The 20,578-nt window shown below is 48.0% G+C and overlaps 3 protein-coding genes across 3 annotated transcripts; 2 read left to right on the top strand and 1 right to left on the bottom strand.

Moving 5' to 3' along the window:
• The first annotated feature begins 2,677 nt into the window (after window positions 1–2,677).
• On the top strand, window positions 2,678–4,132 carry LOC101763860 (DELLA protein DWARF8). The gene has a single exon (XM_004975584.4). It carries the CDS (start codon window positions 2,678–2,680, stop codon window positions 4,130–4,132), a length of 1,455 nt encoding a protein of 484 aa, XP_004975641.1.
• A 5,270-nt stretch (window positions 4,133–9,402) lies between these two features.
• On the top strand, window positions 9,403–11,820 carry LOC101763453 (phosphoribosylglycinamide formyltransferase, chloroplastic). Its single transcript, XM_004975583.3, has 5 exons — window positions 9,403–9,853; window positions 9,930–10,041; window positions 10,582–10,758; window positions 11,219–11,345; window positions 11,457–11,820. Exons 1-5 carry the CDS (start codon window positions 9,508–9,510, stop codon window positions 11,568–11,570), a joined length of 876 nt encoding a protein of 291 aa, XP_004975640.1. The 5' UTR covers window positions 9,403–9,507; the 3' UTR covers window positions 11,571–11,820.
• Window positions 11,821–12,115: 295 nt separating this feature from the next.
• Window positions 12,116–17,129, bottom strand: LOC101763048 (serine/threonine-protein kinase SAPK7). The gene is made up of 9 exons (XM_004975582.2): window positions 16,814–17,129; window positions 16,641–16,715; window positions 16,453–16,554; window positions 16,277–16,330; window positions 16,077–16,169; window positions 15,744–15,836; window positions 13,011–13,115; window positions 12,817–12,915; window positions 12,116–12,738 (listed from the first exon to the last, which is right to left on the bottom strand). Exons 1-9 carry the CDS (start codon window positions 16,931–16,933, stop codon window positions 12,403–12,405), a joined length of 1,077 nt encoding a protein of 358 aa, XP_004975639.1. The 5' UTR covers window positions 16,934–17,129; the 3' UTR covers window positions 12,116–12,402.
• Between the last annotated feature and the right edge of the window lie 3,449 nt (window positions 17,130–20,578).

Raw genomic sequence — 20,578 nt, 5'->3', positions numbered from 1 at the left:
AAAAAAGGGCCTGAGACAAGGCGATCCACTCTCCCCGCTACTTTTCAATCTAGTTGTGGATATGTTAGCAACATTGATAGCAAGGGCGAAGGAGGATGGACAAATTTCACGCTTAATTCCACATTTAGTTGATGATGGTCTATCCATATTACAATACGCAGATGATACAATTCTTTTTATGGATCACAACTTGGAAGAGGCAAAAAATATGAAGCTTGTGCTAACAGTCTTTGAACACCTTTCTAGTCTCAAGATAAACTTCCATAAGAGTGAGCTTTTTTGCTATGGATATGCGAAAGAGGCCGAACAAGAGTATATGGACATCTTCGGATGTCCTATTGGGGAGGCCCTTTTAGATATCTTGGCATTCCAATGCACCACACCCGAATCCGGAATAAAGATTGAAAAATTATAGAGGAAAGATTTGAAAGGAAACTGAGCACATGGAAAAGCAAGATGCTCTCCTATGGCAGCAGGCTAACCTTGATTAACTCAGTCCTAAGCAATCTCTTTGTGTACATGATTTCCTTCTTTGAAATTCCAAAAGAAATCCTTAAGAAATTGGATTATTTTAGGTCCAAATTCTTCTGGCAAGAAGACGGGCAAAAAAAGAAAATATAGATTAACAAAGTGGAATATCTTGTGTAGACCAAAAGAGCAAGGAGGTCTAGGAATTTTGGATTTGGAAATCCCAAAACAAATGTCTCCTAAGTAAATGGCTTTTCAAGCTCCTTAATGGGGATGGAATCTGGCAACAAATCCTAAAAAATAAATATTTAGACTCCAAAACAATCTCTCAGGTAGAGATAGAGAAAAAGCCAGGAGACTTATATTTTTGGTCAAGGTTAATGAACGTCAAAGAAGACTTCCTTAATTAAGACTTCCTTAATTACATGACCTTTAAATTGCACAATGGGGAACAAATAAGATTTTGGGAAGATAAGTGGCTAGGAAATACAATCTTTAGCGAGCAATACCCAGCACTTTACAATCTGGCAACTAGGAAGCATGACACCGTAAAAAAGGTCATGGCTTCAATCCCTCTTGACATTTCCTTCAGGAGAGCTCTAAGAGGGAATAATCTTATGAATTGGCATGAGTTGGTGACGCGGATTGCAAGCATCCTGGTTGTGGACCACATGTTCATTTGGTCATTAAATAGAAGTGGATTATTCTCTGTTCAATCAATGTACAGAGCGATACTGGATGGGAGGATTCTTCCCATTAACAAATTCTTATGGAAATTAAAACTTCCCCTAAGGTTAAAGTTTTCCTATGGCTCTTTCACTGACGGGTTATTCTTACTAAAGATAACTTGGCTAGACGGAATTGGCATGGAAATGATAAATGTTGTTACTGTAGTAATAACGAGACTATACAACATCTCTTCTTTGAGTGTCACATGGCTAGGATGATTTGTAGAATAATTCATACCACCTTTGGCTTAGAAAAACCAAATAATATTATTCATATGTTTGGGTCATGGCTACAAGGGGTAAGGTGGAAAGAAAAGAATCTAATTCTAACAGGAGTAAGTGCTATTTGTTGGGCCATATGGCTCGGTAGAAATGACTTTACTTTTGATAAAGTAGATAAACAAACTTGCATGTAGGTTCTTTTCAGAGCTACTCACTGGATCAAAATTTTATTGCAGAAGGTGGAGGATCGGGACACTATACCAGGAGCTTGTCGAGCTTTGAAGACCACGGCAATGGAGATTTTCGCAAAGAACGGGTGGGGGTTTACTAATATGCTTTGCCTATAAGCTCGTTACCTTGATCTTCGCTCTTTCATTCATTTGTGGTTCCTTCTGTAATAAAGGCTGGATATGTTATACCGTGTTGCAGAGGCCGGGATACTGAACTATTCCTTTATTAAAAAAAAAAGCACAAAGTCAAGTCCACAGAACGTATGCTCGATGGGCCTTGACGTATACGATGATGCCTCCTGAGTCAATATCCTGTGCTAAGCTGCTACTAACTTAGTAGAGAAATCTAGCGTCTGAGAACTGAATTAAACCGTATAAACTTTGTACCCGTCGAGGTTTGTCATGTCTATTATACACCCCACTTGGTCGTATACACCATGCTATACAGTGTAAAAGCACACCTTCCAGCACGAAAAAGATGCCATCGAAAGCACATATACGACATGTAAGACATCCACATCGTATAAACTGGTCTCTATTCTGCACTAATCCCACATTGTTAACACTATCTTTGAACAATGTTTTCCAAGTAAGGCCAGGGGAGTGGTGGCCTGGTGCCCGGGTTGACAGAAGAGGAAGATCCTCCGAGCATAAAACAAAGAGGCAGCCAACGAACGCCTCCACCGGCATATCCTATCCTTGGAGCCAAAGGCCACGCCGCCGGGGAACAAGCCAAAACGAACCGGGCAGCATATCGGAGCATTTCTTGCATCCAAAGCTACACGCTATTCCCTCTCTTTCTCCTTTTGACAAGATCTCCTTGATTCTCTTGGTGGCTTATATATAACCTTCACCGTGGCCGAGATCATTCCTTCCTCCTCCCCCACCTCCGCCCCCCTTCCGTTGTCGCCATCGCCGCCGGCGCCGTGTGTTGTGCGTTCGATTCTTTAGAATTCTTGGAGAGGTCAGTTTGGTCCGTGAGAAGCTGAGGATCGTGTAGGCCGGTGTCGTGGAAGCTGGAAGGCGTACATGAACCTGACCTTGAGTCTAGCCATCAATGGTGGCACCAGCACCGGCACGGGCAAGAAGCGCAAGGTGCGGGACAGCGTTGTCATCGACGACGTGGGCGATGGTGGAGACCGCAGCAGGGTCCTGAGGATTCTACAAGCCAGGGAACGGATGATGGCGAGGCTGGAGGTCGATGATCCTAGGGTGGCTCACGATGACGGCGGTGGAAGCGGTGGCCTGCGGCTGATGCATTTGCTCCTCACGTCGGTGGCGGCGGGGGAAGCCGGCGACGTGCACGCAGCCACCGCGGCCCTCCACGAGGTCTACCGCCGCGCGTCGTTCGGCGGCGGCGATCCCGCCCCGCGTGTCGCCGCCTACTTCGCGGACGCGCTGGCGTCGAGGCTGCTCCGATCGCCCGTGGCGGCCTCGCCGCCGACGCGCGGGGAGCAGTTCCTGGCGTACACCATGTTCTACCAGGCGTCCCCGCTCTACCAGTTCGCGCACTTCACGGCGAACCAGGCGATCGTGGAGGCGTTCGAGCGCGGCGGCCGGCGGCGGCTCCACGTCGTCGACTTCGACGTGTCGTACGGGTTCCAGTGGCCCTCCCTCATCCAGTCTCTCTCGGACGCCGCGGTCACGAGCACCAGCGGCGGCTCCCACGATGGCGACGGCGACGGCGACAGCAAGGAACCGGTGTCCCTGCGGATCACCGGCCTCGGGACGAGCGCCGACGAGCTGCGGCAAACCGAGGCGCGTCTGACGCGCTTCGCGAGCGGCTGCCCCAACGTTCGGTTCGAGTTCGAGGGCGTCGTGAACGGACCAAGCAGCGGCCTCCATGAACGCATCATCAAGAACGACGGCGACGACGCGACGGTGGTCGTCAACCTGGCGTTCCCGGCGGCGCGGACCTCGCCGACGAGCACAAGAGAAGCGTGCGGTGATTTGGCTCGCGTCCGCTCCCTGAACCCTTCCCTGGTGTTCTTGGTAGAGAGAGGCGGAAGCAGCAGCAATGGCACGCCGAGAGGACGCTCGAGCTTGCTTCCGCCGTTCACGGCGAGCCTCCGGTACTTCGCCGCGGTGTTCGACTCGCTGCACGAGTGCTTGCCGGCGGACAGCGCCGAGAGGCTCGCCATCGAGAGGAACTACCTCGGCGTGGAGATCAGCAACGCCGTGTCTTCTTTAGATCGTAGCCATGGCGGCGGCGGTGATCACACGGCGGAGCCTAGCAGCAGCGCTAGCTGGAAGGATATGATGGAGAGCGCGGGGTTCCAGGGCGTGGCGCTGAGCTCGAGAACGGTGAGCCAGGCCAAGCTGCTGCTGAAGATGAAGAGCGGGTGTGCCGGCAGCGGCGGCGGGTTCCGGGTCATCGAGGGCGACGGCGGCAGGGCGATGTCGCTGGGGTGGCGAGACAGCGCGCTGATCACAACGACGGCATGGCGGCGGCGGCGGCGATCGATCGACAAAACATCCAGTTAGCACATGCAGTTATTGGAACTTGGAAGCCCAAGATCTATCTCAGTCCATCGGAGAAATTAAATTATACTTCATGCATCTTCTTAGTTTGTTCAATTGGTTCATTATCGAGAGAGAAGGTTCGGTTCTTCTTAGTTTCTCTTGTGCTTTTCTTTGTTGATACATCACATGTAAACTAGATGCCAGAAGAGTTGTTATACGATTGATACGTACAGAAATAGACAAAGCATCATTAGATTCGAAGCTCCAAATAGATGAACTGAACCGCATCAAAATGGACTCGAGTCGAAGCATCCACCGGTCAGAGTAACGGGAATTTCAATGATATATAAACTGTTTAATTAATACGCATGATGAGCTGACTAATGCACTAGCTCACAACTGATCTATCCAAAACAATGTTAAAACCAATGCGTGAGTCAAGTTGGGCTGATTGTCAAGTTGACATTTTTGCTTCCATGGGATTTTAAGTTCGTATAGTAATAACAGACACAAGTTAGTAATCTTTGCACTTTGACTTCTATAGTTAGTATAGTATAACAAAGTTGCAGTCATAGAAAAGACAGGCATCAATCCTATACTTTGAATAGATGACTTTGTGCTTCACTAGCAGTTGCATGGAAGCTACTTAAGCTTGCATGGTAAATCATCTCTCTCAAAGAAAGAAGGAAAACTTGCAAGGCAGTAAACTTCGATGCAGCAGCTGAGTGAAAAGGAGTCTAAGTCGGAAAGGATAAACAAACAGGACGATCTGACCTTGCCAGAGAGTGGTTCACCAAACCGTTGGTCTGCACCTAATAAAGATCCGCAGAGACGACAGCATCGTTGAAACGTTGCCATTTGTGCCGTTCCGACCTCACTACGCACGAGTTTATTAATCGTCTGACAGTCCCTAATTGAGTCTACAGTGTGAAGATAGAGATCATGCATCAGAGATAGCGTGACCACCCTATATATCATCATCTACCACAATGCATGCATGGGCATGGCCCAGCTAGGTGCTCTGACTTTACGCCACTGACCATGTTTGTTTCATGCGTGTCAAACGGGAGACATACTAATTGCCTGAAATCATCGTCCCAAAATCCGTACTGAAGAACCTTTCAAAGAAAAGAGTTTCTGTACCGGAAAAAAGGAAATGGGAATCGGTCCCCGGATCGACACCACAATTCGGCCTAGCTAGCATTCGTGCAGTCGTGCTTGCTTGCGTGAAAATACAAACCATCCCGCAATTTTGAAGACTACGATGTTTGTATTAATTATAAAACTGATTTTTATTTTCGCTCGAACATGCTGGAGAATTTATATTACAAGACTGATAAAACCTTTGAAACGTACAAATACAAATTCATGGGAACAAACATTGTTGTCAAGGAAAACTAGAGAAGCCATGGACGGACGACTAGGCTCCAGCTCAGCCGCCGATAAGGTTCGCTCTCAGATCAAGAACGCACCACTCCATTATTCAAGAAAGGAGATGTGAAAACCATCTCGCGTCAAGCGACCAGCAATGTCCAATGCGCCATTGCCGATACGGTTATGCGCCTTTTGACACGTCTTCCGAAGATGCTCCAGATCTTTGCCGGAATACTTTAGCCCCGAGCTGATCGGCATATCGGACCTTTTCCACAACGAAGAACAACGGATGGAATGTTGAATTCCTCCTCCAGAAGTCATAGCACCAGCACGATCCGAATTCCCTAAACCCTGGTCGTGACCAAACAGCAAAGCTGTACGTTCTTCCTCCGTCTGTCTCCATTTCCATCGCGCCGCACCAACTTTCCTGGCTTCCTGCAGTGCTCCAGAGGTCAACAACGGAACGGACTGCCGGAGCCGGATCGTTCCAAGAGCTAGCAGACAGAACCCGGGTCACATCACGCTCACGGCGCTGGCCCGCCGGCCCGGGCCCCAGCCGGTGAAGATTCCGTCTTGGCAGGTGGAATGGCGCCGAGCCGCCGCCACGCCAGGGGAGAGCCATCGCAATGGAATTCCATTGTTATCGCGTCCCCGGCCGGCCGCGGTCGCTTTGATTTGGCTTCGCTCACGGGAGATCCTCTCCAAATCAGGGTTGTCCTCGTCGACCGCGCCCGCGCGCGTTTGGAGGCTCCGGGGGCCCTGTCGTTTGCGGGAGGATCCGCGAGGGAGGCCGTCGGCTTCCCCGGAATATCCCAGTGCGGAGGCACGCGACAGCGACACACCCCGCTGGCCGCTGCCCTGCTCACAAAATATTCAGATCTCAGGTTCCAGGGGCAGGTTGATGATTCGGGCGCGAGATTGTGAGTGCAAGCGAGTAGCACATGTGCTTCGAGAAATTCCAGGGCATCTGCGCGCGTCGCTCTCGTTGCCATCGTTTTTTCTCTGGATACGCTTTTTTTGTGTCACGATCTCATTTCTTGCGAGCGGGTTAATTTGGAAGGGAGTACATGCTTTTGTGTGACAGCTTTGGTCGAGCCACGAGTTACAAGTGTGTCGTGGACGGTGTGTATCTAGGTCAGTGTGGCAGAGTCAAGCCTTGTGTGCGAGCATCTTGGTAAATTATGTGGAGATATTCATCCATCCATCGCACTGGTCGAAGAACAATGCTGCCTACCTGGTTGAGTTATATATATGGGGGTAAATCACACTAGGTCGGAGTGCCGGCGACAAGGTGCAAAGCTAGTCGTAGTTCTTAAGTCGTGCAACAAGCTAAGTTCCCACTCTAAAAAACCATTGATTACAACTCCCTCCGTTCCAAATTGCATGTCCTTTTGGTTTTTTTACATTCATAGATATCATTATACATCTAGATATACACTATATCTAGATGCATAATAAGATCTATGAACCTAGAAAAGCCAAAACGACCTACAATTTGGAACGGAAGGAGTAGCAAGTACTCCCTTCATTCCATTTACAAGGCATGATATGACTTAGTATGTTCTTCCAAATTACACTTTCACTATTCATTTATCTTATATGACGTGATGCACCTATGTGGCGTATATATGACCATATATGTACATAATTGACAAGTTCGTGTATTTATTCGCATATTTTGCTACTTGTTGGAGTACTAAAGTGATACAACCATACAAATTGTTGTATGGTGGGTGCAATTTACTCTCTTTTATTTTAAGTAACTCTTTCACAATGCACAACACAACCTAGACCTTAAGTTTTTTTTAGAGAGGAGATGCATTGGATTTTATTACATACTCCCTCCATTTTTATTTATAAGGTATGATATGATTTGGCACGGTTTTCCAAATTACACTTTGATCATTCATTTATCCTATATTATATTATTTATGGTTATAAAGTTATGATCATTTTAGAGTATATTTGATTACAAATTCAACCATATAAAATTTATATTATAAAAATAAAAATGATAGTTAAATTAGTGATCAAAGATTGTAAAATTTGAATCTTGATATGTGTGCGCTTTACAAACAAAAATGGAGGGAGTATTAGAGAGGAAAATTTACATCCAGACCCTTGAGAAGGACCCTGAAAGAAAATAAAATTACAACAAAATCCTTTTGAGGTGCTCTCGGTGGTCTCCATTGTCGCCGATCAAATCTGCCACCACATGCTTCTCTTCCACCAACAGCGTAGAAGCAAGTTGAGGAAAAAGCTCGAGGCCGATTCTGATTCCGTTTCGACGAAGAAGCTTCACTTTTTAGATAGACCATCAATGGCACATCAAAACCGATGTGCTCTCGCACCGCTGAACGCGCTGGCGAATCGTAATTTGTCATCACCTCGTCGAGAGGACTTAGATCTGTTGCTTGTCGCTTCGATGGCCGATTCCAATCGATGAACAACGAACCCACAAAGGGACATCCAGGAACATCAACCCGCATGCACGAATTGGTGGATGACATACCTCGCAATATAAATTCCGAGGAAGGTCTTAGCGTAGCCATCGCCATCAACAATGCCAGCGTTGCCTTAACCGGAGATATATCAAAGGGAGAACATCATTGAAGGGCCGTTCGAATTCCCTCAGAAAATTTAGAAATAGTGGCGGATCTGGGCTCCTCCCCCCCCCCCCCCCCCCCCCCCCCCCCCCCCGCCCGCTTGCCAGCCCATGGATTCCCCCTCAGCCCCCTCCAATTTTTTGTGCCCATGGATGAACAGACGAGGTCATGAGGAGAGCTCACGAGAGGTTGAAGGAGTTGTGCGGAGTAGAGAGGTAACCAAGCTCAAGTTTGGGTGTTCTTAGGCTTCAAGATGGAGAAACAAAATATCATTTTGGTCATATATCTATCCCAGACCCACATCTCTTTGTTCAGTCCCTAATCCCACAGCAATCTTTGCACAAACAGCATAGGCAGCGGCGCCATCACGTGGCAGCAGGTTTCTGGCGGCTAACCTTCGCTGTAGAGCAGCTGAGCAGCACACCTCATTGGTGTGGCCCTCGTATAGCATAGCACGACTCAGATTTATGCTTTGTAATTTGTTGTTTCCTATATGATTGTATATACATTGGTTTGAATTAGCCAACTATATATATGGCCATATGGCCCGTGGTTTAGCTTGTTTTAGCGTAGGTTGCTCAGGCTCCCCCTAACCTTTTGGTCTGGATCCGTCCCTGCTTCGAAACTATTACCAATGCCAAAGAAAGTTTCTCGCAGCAAGCAGAGGAGGTACTTGTGTAAATGCTGTATGCATGGACCTTACAAGCTGACGTGGTATAAATTTATCTGATTGGGCTGCCTTGGCACATGTGGGTAGAAAGAAACATCTCAACTCCCATTATCAAGGAATGTTGTAGCATTGGAGCAAGCTTTTTCACAGCAAAACAACCAAACAGCTAGGTTGATTTGTGAGCAAAACAACCAAACATTTTTTTTCTTTTCTAACCTAACTTGCTCAGCTAGGCTAGCTAGCTTGGTCTAGCAAAGGAAACAAACGTGCCCAAAATCGCTGTGGATTCGCCGCTCTGGCTTGAGGCTTCCGGAACAAACAGCCAGGCCTTACGTAGCGGTGGGTCCGAGACGGGCACAACACAAACTAGTAGCTCAGTGACCCAGGACCTCTGGTCCAAATACGTTCTTCCATTTTAAATAAAATAACAAAATAAATATCTGTTTCAAAAATCACAAAATTAGGCCGGGCGACAGATAGAAATCTCCCGATGCAATAAACGGAATTTCTATTTGAAAATTTCCTTAACAGCAGCAAGCACTTCACAACAACCTCCCAACGCAGCCCAATGGGACATGATCCGGCCCGTGGGCCGTATCACCTGCGCGTTGGGCTGCCTGCTCTCCCTTTCCCCCCGATTATTGGATACTGGTCGGCTCCCTCCCAGCTCCCACCGTGCCGCCGCCACCGCTGCCGCCGCAACCGCCCGCCGGGGCGCAGCCTCTACCCCCTCCTTCCCCTTGGCCATGGAAGCAGCCGTTGCTCCACCTGCTCTGCGCCCGGGCCGCTCGCTCCGCACCAACCCAAATCCCGCCACGCGACCAGGCCAGACACCTAGGCCGTGGGGACTGGCGGCGAATCCCCAGGCCAACGCCGTCAGGTGCGAGCTGTCCCGGCGCCCGGAGCCGCGCGTCCTCATCCGCGCGGCCGCGGCCGCGCAACAGGATGCTGGTGATGCTGCTGGGGCTGGGAGGAGGAAGCGGCTGGCGGTGTTCGTGTCCGGCGGGGGCTCCAACTTCCGGGCGATCAACGAGGCTGCGCTGGGCGGGACGGTGCACGGGGATGTCGTCGCGCTTGTCACCGACAAGCCAGGTGAAGAAAGTTGCATCCCGCGAACTGTTCGGGTTGTGAGCAGCGGTTTTGATCTTAGAGTGACACTGCGTTGCAGGCTGCGGAGGTGCAGAGCACGCCAGGAGCAATGGCATTCCTGTCGTTGTGTTCCCCAAGTCCAAGTCTGCGCCCGAGGGGATTTCGGTCGCTGAACTGCTGGATACGCTGAGGTTGTTTCCTGCTTACAACTGTCCCTTGTGTATTTCTTTTGTGATTCTGAATGTTAACCACTTTAGAAAGAGATAACAGGGGTGAAATGCGTAGCTGTTACTAATTCCCACTTACTTTGCTTCCTTATACCAGCAAAATATACACAAAGGCACACTCGTTTTAATACCTCCACTTCTATCTAGGATTCTAGGTTGTACCAAGTGATGATTATTTTTCTTGAACATGCTGTAATGGTTTCCTTACAAGTTTCTACAAAGTTAGAGAAGTTGTCAGCGCTTTGAATCCTCTAGTCATCTTTCAGCTCATATTTGCACCTTAAGCTTTGATATAATATTTAGAAGAATACTATGGGATAGGTCCTCCATATCAAATGCCACATTATTAGATTGCCTTAACTCTTGAGATTTGACTGTAGACACACTGTGTTTACATTATACTCTGTGCCATTGTATTGCACTAATATTTAGAGTCGTCTCATGTATAGTAAGTTATCATTTCTGACTGGTGAAATGGGCCTCTCATGCTTAACTTTGAAACAGGGGATACGGTGTAGACTTTGTTCTTCTTGCTGGTTACTTGAAGCTTATACCAGCTGAATTGATCCAGGAATATCCAAGGTCCATATTAAATATCCATCCTTCTCTCCTTCCGGCATTTGGAGGCAAAGGCTTTTATGGTTCAAAGGTGCACAAAGCCGTTATTGCCTCTGGGGCAAGGTAACTCAGAATTCTATAGCATATCCAAGTAATTTCAAGGCTGATTGGTTGATGACCAAAATTTGCCATGCCAAAATTTGGGCAGGCCAAAACATGGGCATGCCATACCAAAACTTGGGCAAAAATTCTAGAATATGACTTGATTGGATGCCAACCAAATGAGTGCCAAAGTTTATAGGCTTGCCCTAGTTTTGGCAGGGCAGCTTTTGGGAGCCAACCAATCAGGCCCTTCATGTCTCTTACAATGGTATAAACATTGTGCGTATACAGAACATTACCTGTGTGTATAAACCTGTGTAATTTCAAGGAACATAACTCAACATTTTCTTGTAATACACTTCTAAAATTGAGCATATTATTTTACAAATTGGTGCATGTGATGGATGGCTGATCAGGAAATGTTCTTTGATTTTGTGTGTCAAATATGGTTTTTGGTGTTTAACAACAATGTTTTATACAGATACTCAGGTCCGACCGTACATTTTGTTGATGAGCACTATGATACAGGGAAAACATTAGCACAAAGAGTTGTGCCTGTGTTTGCAGATGACACACCAGAGTTATTGGCTGCAAGAGTCCTTCATGAGGTAAGAGTTCAACCTTCCAGCCTGACACAGTTTCTATTCTGTCGACACACCATTGAAGTTAATCTGCAACCCAAAGTATTGATAGTTTTCTTTTCGAAATCTTGCATCCAGGAGCATCAAGTTTATGTTGAAGCAGTTGCTGCTTTGTGCGAGGACCGCATTGTATGGAGGGAAGATGGTGTCCCACTTATCAAAAGCCGGCTAAATTCGGATGTGTACCTCTAATTGACAATACTAGCACCCTTTTTGAAGCAATAATGGAATTTGTAAAGCCCCCTGCCAGTTTTCGCCAAGCCAAGGGGCACATAACAATTAACATAGGTTGATAGGGTGCAACTTAGTTGTCATCTAAACACTTCCATGTGTTGGAAGTGGAAAACAGTGTTCTATGGACTGCAGTATATGCATACTGCATAATCCACTGTTGGCTTTACCTTGATTTGAGATAGTTCTTCTGCGTTTGCCTTGTCCTCCACGAATTCTTCTATGCTGTTTGAAATGTTCGGATGAACAAAAATTACAAACACACTGAATTCTATGGTGCTCTCCCATTGATGGAAGGTTCTCTACGATACATGAGTACATGATTCATAAATTGACGTTCGTCCCTCTGAAGAGAAGGCCAGTTTGCTTCAATCGCGTCACCAGGAGGTTTCCGCCGGAAAATTCATGGAGGTAGAAATCGAAGGCAACATATACACGTAAGGGTTTAAAGAGACAGGTACATTGGTTATTCATGATTTCACTTATTCTCATTTCTGTATGGTCACTGTCCCAGCAAAAGTGATCAGATCCATAACCCTGCGCAAAGGCTGCCGAGTAGCGAGTACATGCTCAACGAGATGTTTTATTCCATAATTATGTTGTGCCTGCTAACTTAATGAGTCCTTAGAAATACAGTGTTGGAACTACTTCAATAATTTACACTGTTGCAGCATCAAGAGAAAAATGAAAGAACTTGAAACCTAAGACCACAAACTCAGGACCCTGGTATAAGGTTCATCATCAGCTGCTACCACAGTATCTCCTATTTGCGGTCTCTCTCACAGCGAAACTCTCAGCTGATGTGGAACTCACCGCTGGCATGGACTTGCTTCACCTGCTTTTCATACTCATCCTCACCGTCCTCTTCTTCCTCAGCATTCTCCTCTGGTTTCTTGCTGTCCTCCTCCTCGTCCTCCTGTGCCCAACCGAAGCCAGCCACAGGGGTGGAGGATGGAGGAGGCGTTCGCGCCTTCTCGACGATCTTCATGATGTCCTCCACGGACTGCACGGAGTAGGTTGGGGCGCTGTTGTCCTTCTTGTAGTACATTGCCTGTGCAGCTTCTGTGAGCTCCCTAGGCAGGTTCTTCAGGAACCAGGGGTGGTTCCTGATCTCCCTAATTGTTATTCTCTGCACGAAGTTTGGAGATGGAATGAAGCCAACGAACCGCTTGCTTAGGCTGATCTGAGTTTGAAATATATGGGTTACCTTTGCAGAGTTTGCGACGAAGATTCTTGAGAGCAGTTCCTTGCAGTCTTGGGATACATGGACGTACTCCGGAATTTTGTATTGGGTTGACATGATCCTCTGTGAAAGAAAAGAAAGAATGCAGCAAGAATAACATTAACAGTCAAGAACTTGGGGTTTCAGATTAGCAAAAGGAGAAGTCTTGAAGTTGTTACCCCAATTGTCTTTCTGAAATTCTTGGGGTCGTCAGGGTCCTCAAAAGGATAAGCACCGACCAGCATCACATAAAGGGTCACTCCACAGGACCACACGTCGGCTGACTGAAACATCAATGAAATGTTGCAAATATGTCAAGACAAAATAAGTAAATAAATATAAAGGCAATGACAAAGCAAGAAAGTTTTTACTAAAAAACAATTCTTGCCAGTAGGATATTAAGATGCAGTTATGGTCGTCAATATAATCTTCAGAAGCTATTCTATTATGGCACAGGCCCTCTAATGAAAAGAACACTCAAATGATGGTTCTTTAGCACCATTTGGTGCTATTTTGGAATTCTAGATATTGCGTAGAAGATTCAAGAGCTCTTCAAAGCAATCAAAACTTCAGCTATGTTACATTTGCAGTAGACTTTAGAATATATGTGATCTCGTAGTTGACCTATATCAACTCAGCTAAGATAAAAACAAGCAATGCTGTGAAGCATCTATGTAAAATGTTCAGATGAGGTTTTGTTATTAGGCTGATGGTTATATTCTGAGGGTAGATGAAAGATGGCATCAGAGAATCAGTAGGCATTGTAAGTTTGTAACCACACGGCCTTTCCACAGATTTTCATGCTGCAGGGTAGTTCAGGGTTTTGCAAAAGAAAACACGAGTCATATGGTAGTTAAGGAGTATACATGCTCGTTTTGCATCAAATTATTAAAACCATAACTCTTTTAGGATCTATGCTGTGTTTCTTTTCAGAAAGAAATAGCTAACGACTGTGAATCATTCTGAACTCCCAACAAAATGTATTCTCAAGCATCTGTTCCAAGAACTGCTGCAGGCAGGGAAGTAAAATCCACGAAAACAAAAATCAGTTAGACGTGGAGAAAACTAAAGACGGTCACTACAATATTTTAATGCACAAGCAGCCAAAAAGCACAGAACTTTATGACATAGAAGTGGGCGCCATACGGTTGGGCGGATCGATGCCACTTTGGTCTCAGCATAGTCTTGAAGGGGTTCTAGAAATCAACAATTAAATAAAATGCTTGATATTCTATCCATGAGCTATTTATCTCTGACAAGCAAATGCAAACAATTTTGCAGTGCTGGAAAGGAGAAGTGCAAGTAGACTGATGGTTTCTTGGATAGCAATGAACAAAATGCAATCACTGTTTGCGACAGCTGACAATGAGAAAAATAAAAAGGAGAGTAGGACAAAGGACCACAAGAGGCCAAAAGAGAGCTTCAGTCTAACATGACTGCTTGAAAACGATTGGGCTTGAGGGCCTCTTATGATAAAATCAATCAGATGGTCAGTAGCACTAAAACCATGATGGCAAAATGGCTCGGAAAAGGACATAAAGTCTGAATTGAACCTAAAAAGAGGACTTGTCAAGCAAAAACCGCGAGTTGCCCAACTTGAAGCACCTCAGTGGTGTGTGTTATCCTAACAATCTAGTCACTAGCATGGATTCACCTAATTTCCTTAGCCTGCTCCGATCCTTTCAAATTCCTAACGATGGACAAACAAAAGACCTTTTGAATGTTGCATGCGCCTATACAAAAAGGTCACACTTCAACCTCGCCATTCGCCACCTTCAACCTCACCGAAATCAAGTAGCACAATATCTGTATCTACAGAATCTCACGCTTTCTCCAGCTGGTCTAACTTTTCTTTCAGGCCACAATTTAATAAAGCAAGCGGAGGAGTGACAGGAGCGTACAGACTACAAATTCTTGACCCTCAAACACCGGTCTGAATCCAATGGACCTTAACCTCTCGATCCCCACCTTCGGCTGAGCATGGCGTGCAGGGGAAAAGCAGGTTGACTGGTGGAGCGAGCAGATCAAGCATGGTATGTGATCGCCGGAGAAAAATGAGAATGTGAATGTCCAAATCGAGGTCACACCGGAAGGAACATTCATATCCTCGCGTGATCTCTTTATGCTTTTCAGAATGATAATGATTTTTCCATTTTCAACTCAAGCCACTGGGGTACTAGTGCTCACTACTAATTCCTACCAGATCGCATTACCTGGGAATCTGTAAAGCATCAACAACAGGAGCAGAAGCAGTAGCAAGTGACAGTGGACACTAAACACTGTGTGTGTGAGTCAGCATGGTCTCCGGGCCCATCGCACAGCCTGTTCGGTGGCCCGAGCTCGGCAGCCAGAGCCCAGAGCCCCAGAGCAGCACGCCCTGCTGTGTGTGCTGCGTACCCTGAAGCCGAATCACACGGCGCGCGCACTGCTAGGTCGCGAATCACGATGCACTGGAGGGGGCAGAGGCAGACACGAATGGGCCTCGATGGGGCCCACCGATGGCGGCAGGGCACGCTGTCTGCCCGGCCACGGGCAAGCAAATCTCTATCTCGGACAAATCCCAAATCCATCATCAGCCAGACTCCAGAGATCTACTAGACCTACAGCGGTGGCACGACGTGTGGACGGTGGACCTAGTCCATAGACCCTTAATGATGACAAGGCGGGTCCAGTTGCTGACACGGTTGGACTCGTCTATGGACTGGGTGCAGGTGGACTGTGGGGGTTGGCATCGAGGCCCCCGTTGTTACGTGGACTTCAAGGGGGCGGCACGTGCGCGCGGGCTCGCGACAAGCGAGACAGTATCCTCACTGCGAGTGGGGCCCACAGCTGCTACGTCACAGGGAGAGCGAGAGAGGGAGCGAGAGAGAGAGGAGGGGAGGATCTGACGACGAAGATGGAGACTGACTGACCTTGCCGTCGTACTCCCGGCGGGAGAGCACCTCCGGGGCGATGTACGCCGGCGTGCCCACCGTCGACTTGGGCTTCGAGTGCAGCAGCGACGACTGCAACCAAATAAAGGATCACACCGGAGAAGAAAGGCGTCAGTGCGAGAGCCAATGATTTCCTTGTTGCTTGTTCAAGCAGTTTCGGTGTTTCACACGAGAGAAAACGAAGAAATTTTAGGTGGATAAACATTTTCAGGTGAGCAAGCAACGAAGCAAAAGGTGAAAAAAGGGGCGCCTTTTGACGGAAAGCTCGTCCGTTTTTGGAAGGAAACCAATCAGGAGGGAAAGCACCAGCACCTTGGAGTAACCGAAGTCGCAGATCTTGAGGCGAGGCGCCGGGCTGCCATCCAGCAGCGTGTTCTCCAGCTTCAGGTCTCGGTGGCAAATTTGCTGCGAATCCACGAGAAATTTTCGCACCAGATACTTGTTTTGTCAGCACAAAATAAATGCATGGTGTATGTTTTTGCTGAAAAAAATGGCACTCTTTTGGTTCCTACCATGAAGTGGCAGTAGCTCACGCCACAAATTAATTGCTGGAAGAAGTACCTCGCCTGCAAGAACACCACAGGCACCATTCAGCGCAAGAAATCCGGACCCCCAACGGAGAAGAAACTGACATGATTTTACAGCTAGGCGGGCGCCTTGACTCGAGCGAGTAGCTGATGATCCTGACCTCGTCTTCGCTGAACCTGCCGGCGTTGCAGATCCGGTCGAAGAGCTCGCCGCCGGCGGCGTACTCCATCACGATCGCCAGATGCGTCGGCGTGAGCACCACCTGCAATAAAAGTAGAGGAATTCGCGCACAAATTCGTAACACGGAAGAACAACATCGCATTTTCCAGTCGGGTCCATTCCAAGCACCTCCTTGAACCGGATGATGTTGGGGTGCCGCAGCGAGCGGTGGTTGATGATCTCCCTCGCCACATTCTCGTCAATCTGCAAATAACCGCAAGGGACGCGCATACAGAGCAGAGCACCCGTCAGGAAAACACCACGAATCCCCCAAGAACTCGCAGGAACGCAGAGCGCCGCACCTTCTGTCCCCGGGGGATGTACTTCATGGCGACGAGCTCCTTGGTCTCCTTGTTCCGCATCAGCCGCGCCACGCCGAAGTTGCCGGCGCCGATGTCCTTGAGCAGCTCGTACCTCTCCATGGCTCCGAGCTCGGGGCGGGAGGACTGCGCGCGAGGGCTCTCCGATCGATCGGACTGGCGCGCAGAAGAATCTCTCGGGAGGGTTTGAAGTTTCGCTGGGATGAGGAGTTGAGGAAGAAGAGGGAGAGAGGGAAAGCGGAGGGGAGGGATTTGAAGCTTGTTGCTGGGATGAGTATGAGTTCGGTAACACAGCCGAGGGAGGAAGAGCTCGTTTTATATTAGGTGATTAGTTTAACCTTCGCCATGATTTGGCGTGCCTAACTGCTTGCGAAATTTTTTTTGGGAGCTTCTTGATTGCGTTTTGAACCTCTGGTTTCTTGCAGTTTGTGCTACGGTCCTTGCGTGAATTGCCAATTTTTTTAGGGCCTGTTTGGGAAGTAACATAGGAATATGCATGGGAGAAAATAGAGGAAAGGAAAAACACAGGAATTATGTAGGAACGGGCGTTGGGAACGCAGGAACTAGAAGAATATAAAAAATTGGAAGTAGGCACTAATCTAATTTGTTGGGACTACAAGAGTGCACAATTTTTTCATGGAAAAACACAGGAATTGTGTAGGAATTAGCGTTTGGAAGTAGGAACTAGAAGAATATAAAAAATATGGAAGTAGGCACTAAACACAGCAGGTTTCCATGGATTGCTCTTTGTTTCTTCCAAATCTATTTTGATTTAATGAACTTGCAATTTCTGGAGACCGGAGAGTAGCACTGCTCGTTTCAAAAGAAAGGGGGTGTTTGGGAACACCGTGTTAAAGTTTAACACCTGTCACATCGGATGTTTGGATGCTACTTAGGAGTATTAAACATAGGCTAATTATAAAACTAATTGCACAGATGGAGTATAATTTGCGAGATGAATCTATTAAGTCTAATTAGTCCATGATTTGACAATGTGGTGCTACAGTAACCATTTGCTAATGATGGATTAATTAGGCTTAATAGATTCATCTCACCAATTAGCATAGGGTTCTGCAATTAGTTTTATAATTAGCTCATGTTTAGACCATTTAATTAGCATCCGAACATCCGATGTGACACTGTTAAAGTTTAGCACCTCGTATCCAAACACCCCCAAAGAGAAGAGTAGCACTGCGTAGAAGAATGATGCCATGCAAGCTTGATTAGTGCGTGAGCAGCCTCGCAAGTGTTCCTTTCCTCCAAAAGTACAGGTTTGCTTGCCTTTCCTCTGGAACGGTTTGAGCTAGCTGATTCCTTTGTTCCAGACGCGGCTACAGTGAATAAACCTATAGGAACTGGATTCCTCCATTTTCCCTACGTTTTTCCAGCGTCGAGCCCAGGGGGGCGAAGGGGATCTGCGAGGCTGGCGGTGGCGGCAGAGGGCGAGGGATGCGCGCGACGAGGGGCACATCCATCACATGGGCACGTGAGGCTTAGTGGTGGTAGTAGCGTCGCATGAGCGCATGGTCTTGTCAGGCTTTGTGATTTATTTCAAAATTTTAACGGTATATAAGCGGACAAATTTAGTACCACCACACGTATATGGATATCCACGTTCCACATTATTTTTCATTGAAGAAGTAATGTTTATTATTCAGTTGGTTATCTAGGGAGTAACTATACGAGTGATTCGAAAGGTTAGTTCTTCTGGATGTAACGAAGAGAAAAATGCTAGATACAGTGAAAAATGCTGCTGCTGATGATGAGTTGCAAGTAGCACCTGAAATCAAAGGAATAATAGTTTTGGTTTGTTTGAGAGAGCTTCTAGCTGCTATTAGGTGCTATTCCACCTATTCCAAATTATTGATTCTTTTGATTTTTCTAGATACATATATATCTGTGTGCACATAAATATAATATATGTCTAAATGCATACAAATATCTATAAATTTGAAAAACTGAAGCGACCCTCGATTTGGAAGGAATGACTACCGACTCCATCCGTTAACACGATCTAGCAGTGGATTCTCGCCGGGCCGTGGACGGTGGACCACAAGTCGACGTACGCATCCACGTGCGTCTGCGTCGCCGTCCATCCGCGCGTGCATGCACCGGCAGCGCCGCCGTCCTCCGAGCAGGGAGAAAAATAAAGAGCACGCGGGTCGCGCGCGCGGATCGGGATCGCGTAGGCAGAGCACCCGCACCGCGCCGCACCGGCCAGGAGATAGGATGGGCGCCGCGCCCCGCGGCCCCGGCATGGGGCTCCCCCCTCCATCCCCCATGGCTGCTCGCCGGACAGAGGCCACAGCGCCATCGCTTCCCTAGAGTCTATTGACCGAAACGGGAACGCGCAAGATCAGAAGGCGTGCTGATGAGGCGAGCTGGCCCGGGTCGCGGCGTCGGTGACGGTCTCTTGTTGTTTAAGGCTGCCTGCCCCGGCGCATCGATCTGCCATGGCTCGCGGCCGGCCCCCTGCCCTGCCAAGTGTACCGTGTAGGGTCGGCGAGCCAGTTGACCCTACTCGGTGTTGACTTTCCTGGGGAGATTCCCCAAGCACCGGGCCGACCGGCCAAGCTAGCATGGCGCAGCACTGAGAGCACTCGCATGTACCCCCGGCCCCGGCCCGCGCGCCGGCCTTTTGCGCCGCATCATTGCATGTGTCCGGTCCGGCATCGATCGCCATTGCCGTTGCCGTTGCTCCCCTCTGTGCTATACACAGCTGGAGGACGGGCATGCATGGCTTTCACCAGGTGCTCCTCACGACCGGACCTCATCGTGGCCACGCTGGAGGACAAGGGATGCGTCCAGGCCCCTGCAATTCGGAAACCGTTGCACCCAGGCACCAACAAACATCACCCAGCGTGTATCGATCTTACCTTCACGTAGAAATGTACATGTTGTGTAACGCCGGTCAATACATGGTGAGTGTCGCACACCATTGCACTGGTCGGAACCCACCAAGGAACCTCCATATACCTAATGGCGATCCAAACGATGGTGCCGTCCCGGGACGGCCTGGATCTGGCAAGGGGACGCGCAAAATCCACCCCAAGCACGTCGATCACGATAATGCAAGCCGTCGAACCAGATAAATTCCGGCCGGCCTAGGCATGCTACAAGCAGCCGTCGCCGCACATCTGCCATCATCGCAACATGACCTGTCGCTGTCACCACGCATCTACTTGCCACCACTCCGCTAGGATGGATGCAAGCACTACTGAAAAATTGAGCATTGATCCTACCCTTCAGTACGGTTGGTTTTTGACCCGATACTAATACGAGGATTAGTACCGGGTCTAACGGATAGCTCTTGAGGAGTCCCCTGACCCCCTTTAGTACCAATTGGGAGCTCTACCTGGTACTAAAGGTCACCCATTATTACCGGGTGGAGCCTCCGCTCAATACTAATGAGAGACCTTTAGTACCGGTTGGAGTTACCAACCGGTACTAAAGAGCTCCCTGTCACCCCATCCGTCTTATAATCCATCTCCCCGGGGCATACCCGGCTACTCCCGTCTCTCTCCCCTATCTTCCTCTCTATCCTCTCTCTCTGCACCGCGCGCGGCAAGGAGGAGCGGCAGCGGTAGGGGTCAGGCGGGAGGGTGGCCGGATTTCATTTTTTTAATTTTTTAGTACTCCTTTAGTACCGGTTATTTGATCTGGTACTAAATGTCCTCCTTTAGTACCAAAGTAGCAATACTGGTTGCACAACCGGTATTAAAGGTGGTTAGGAACCGGTACTGAAGA

The sequence above is a fragment of the Setaria italica genome, chromosome VII (assembly GCF_000263155.2).
Source record: "Setaria italica strain Yugu1 chromosome VII, Setaria_italica_v2.0, whole genome shotgun sequence".
Taxonomy (NCBI): Eukaryota; Viridiplantae; Streptophyta; class Magnoliopsida; order Poales; family Poaceae; genus Setaria; species Setaria italica.
This window is presented reverse-complemented; position numbering and strand designations above follow the sequence as displayed.

Excerpts from the sequence above, each read along its gene's own strand:
- LOC101763860 (XM_004975584.4), top strand. The coding sequence starts at position 2,678 with ATGAACCTGACCTTGAGTCTAGCCATCAATGGTGGCACCAGCACCGGC.
- LOC101763453 (XM_004975583.3), top strand. The coding sequence starts at position 9,508 with ATGGAAGCAGCCGTTGCTCCACCTGCTCTGCGCCCGGGCCGCTCGCTC. Across the intron at positions 9,854-9,929 it reads GCTTGTCACCGACAAGCCAG|GCTGCGGAGGTGCAGAGCAC; the intron begins GTGAAGAAAGTT and ends ACTGCGTTGCAG. Across the intron at positions 10,759-11,218 it reads GTTATTGCCTCTGGGGCAAG|ATACTCAGGTCCGACCGTAC; the intron begins GTAACTCAGAAT and ends TGTTTTATACAG.
- LOC101763048 (XM_004975582.2), bottom strand. The coding sequence starts at position 16,933 with ATGGAGAGGTACGAGCTGCTCAAGGACATCGGCGCCGGCAACTTCGGC. Across the intron at positions 16,331-16,452 it reads GCAGGTTCAGCGAAGACGAG|GCGAGGTACTTCTTCCAGCA; the intron begins GTCAGGATCATC and ends GTGTTCTTGCAG. Across the intron at positions 15,837-16,076 it reads GCGACTTCGGTTACTCCAAG|TCGTCGCTGCTGCACTCGAA; the intron begins GTGCTGGTGCTT and ends ATTTGGTTGCAG.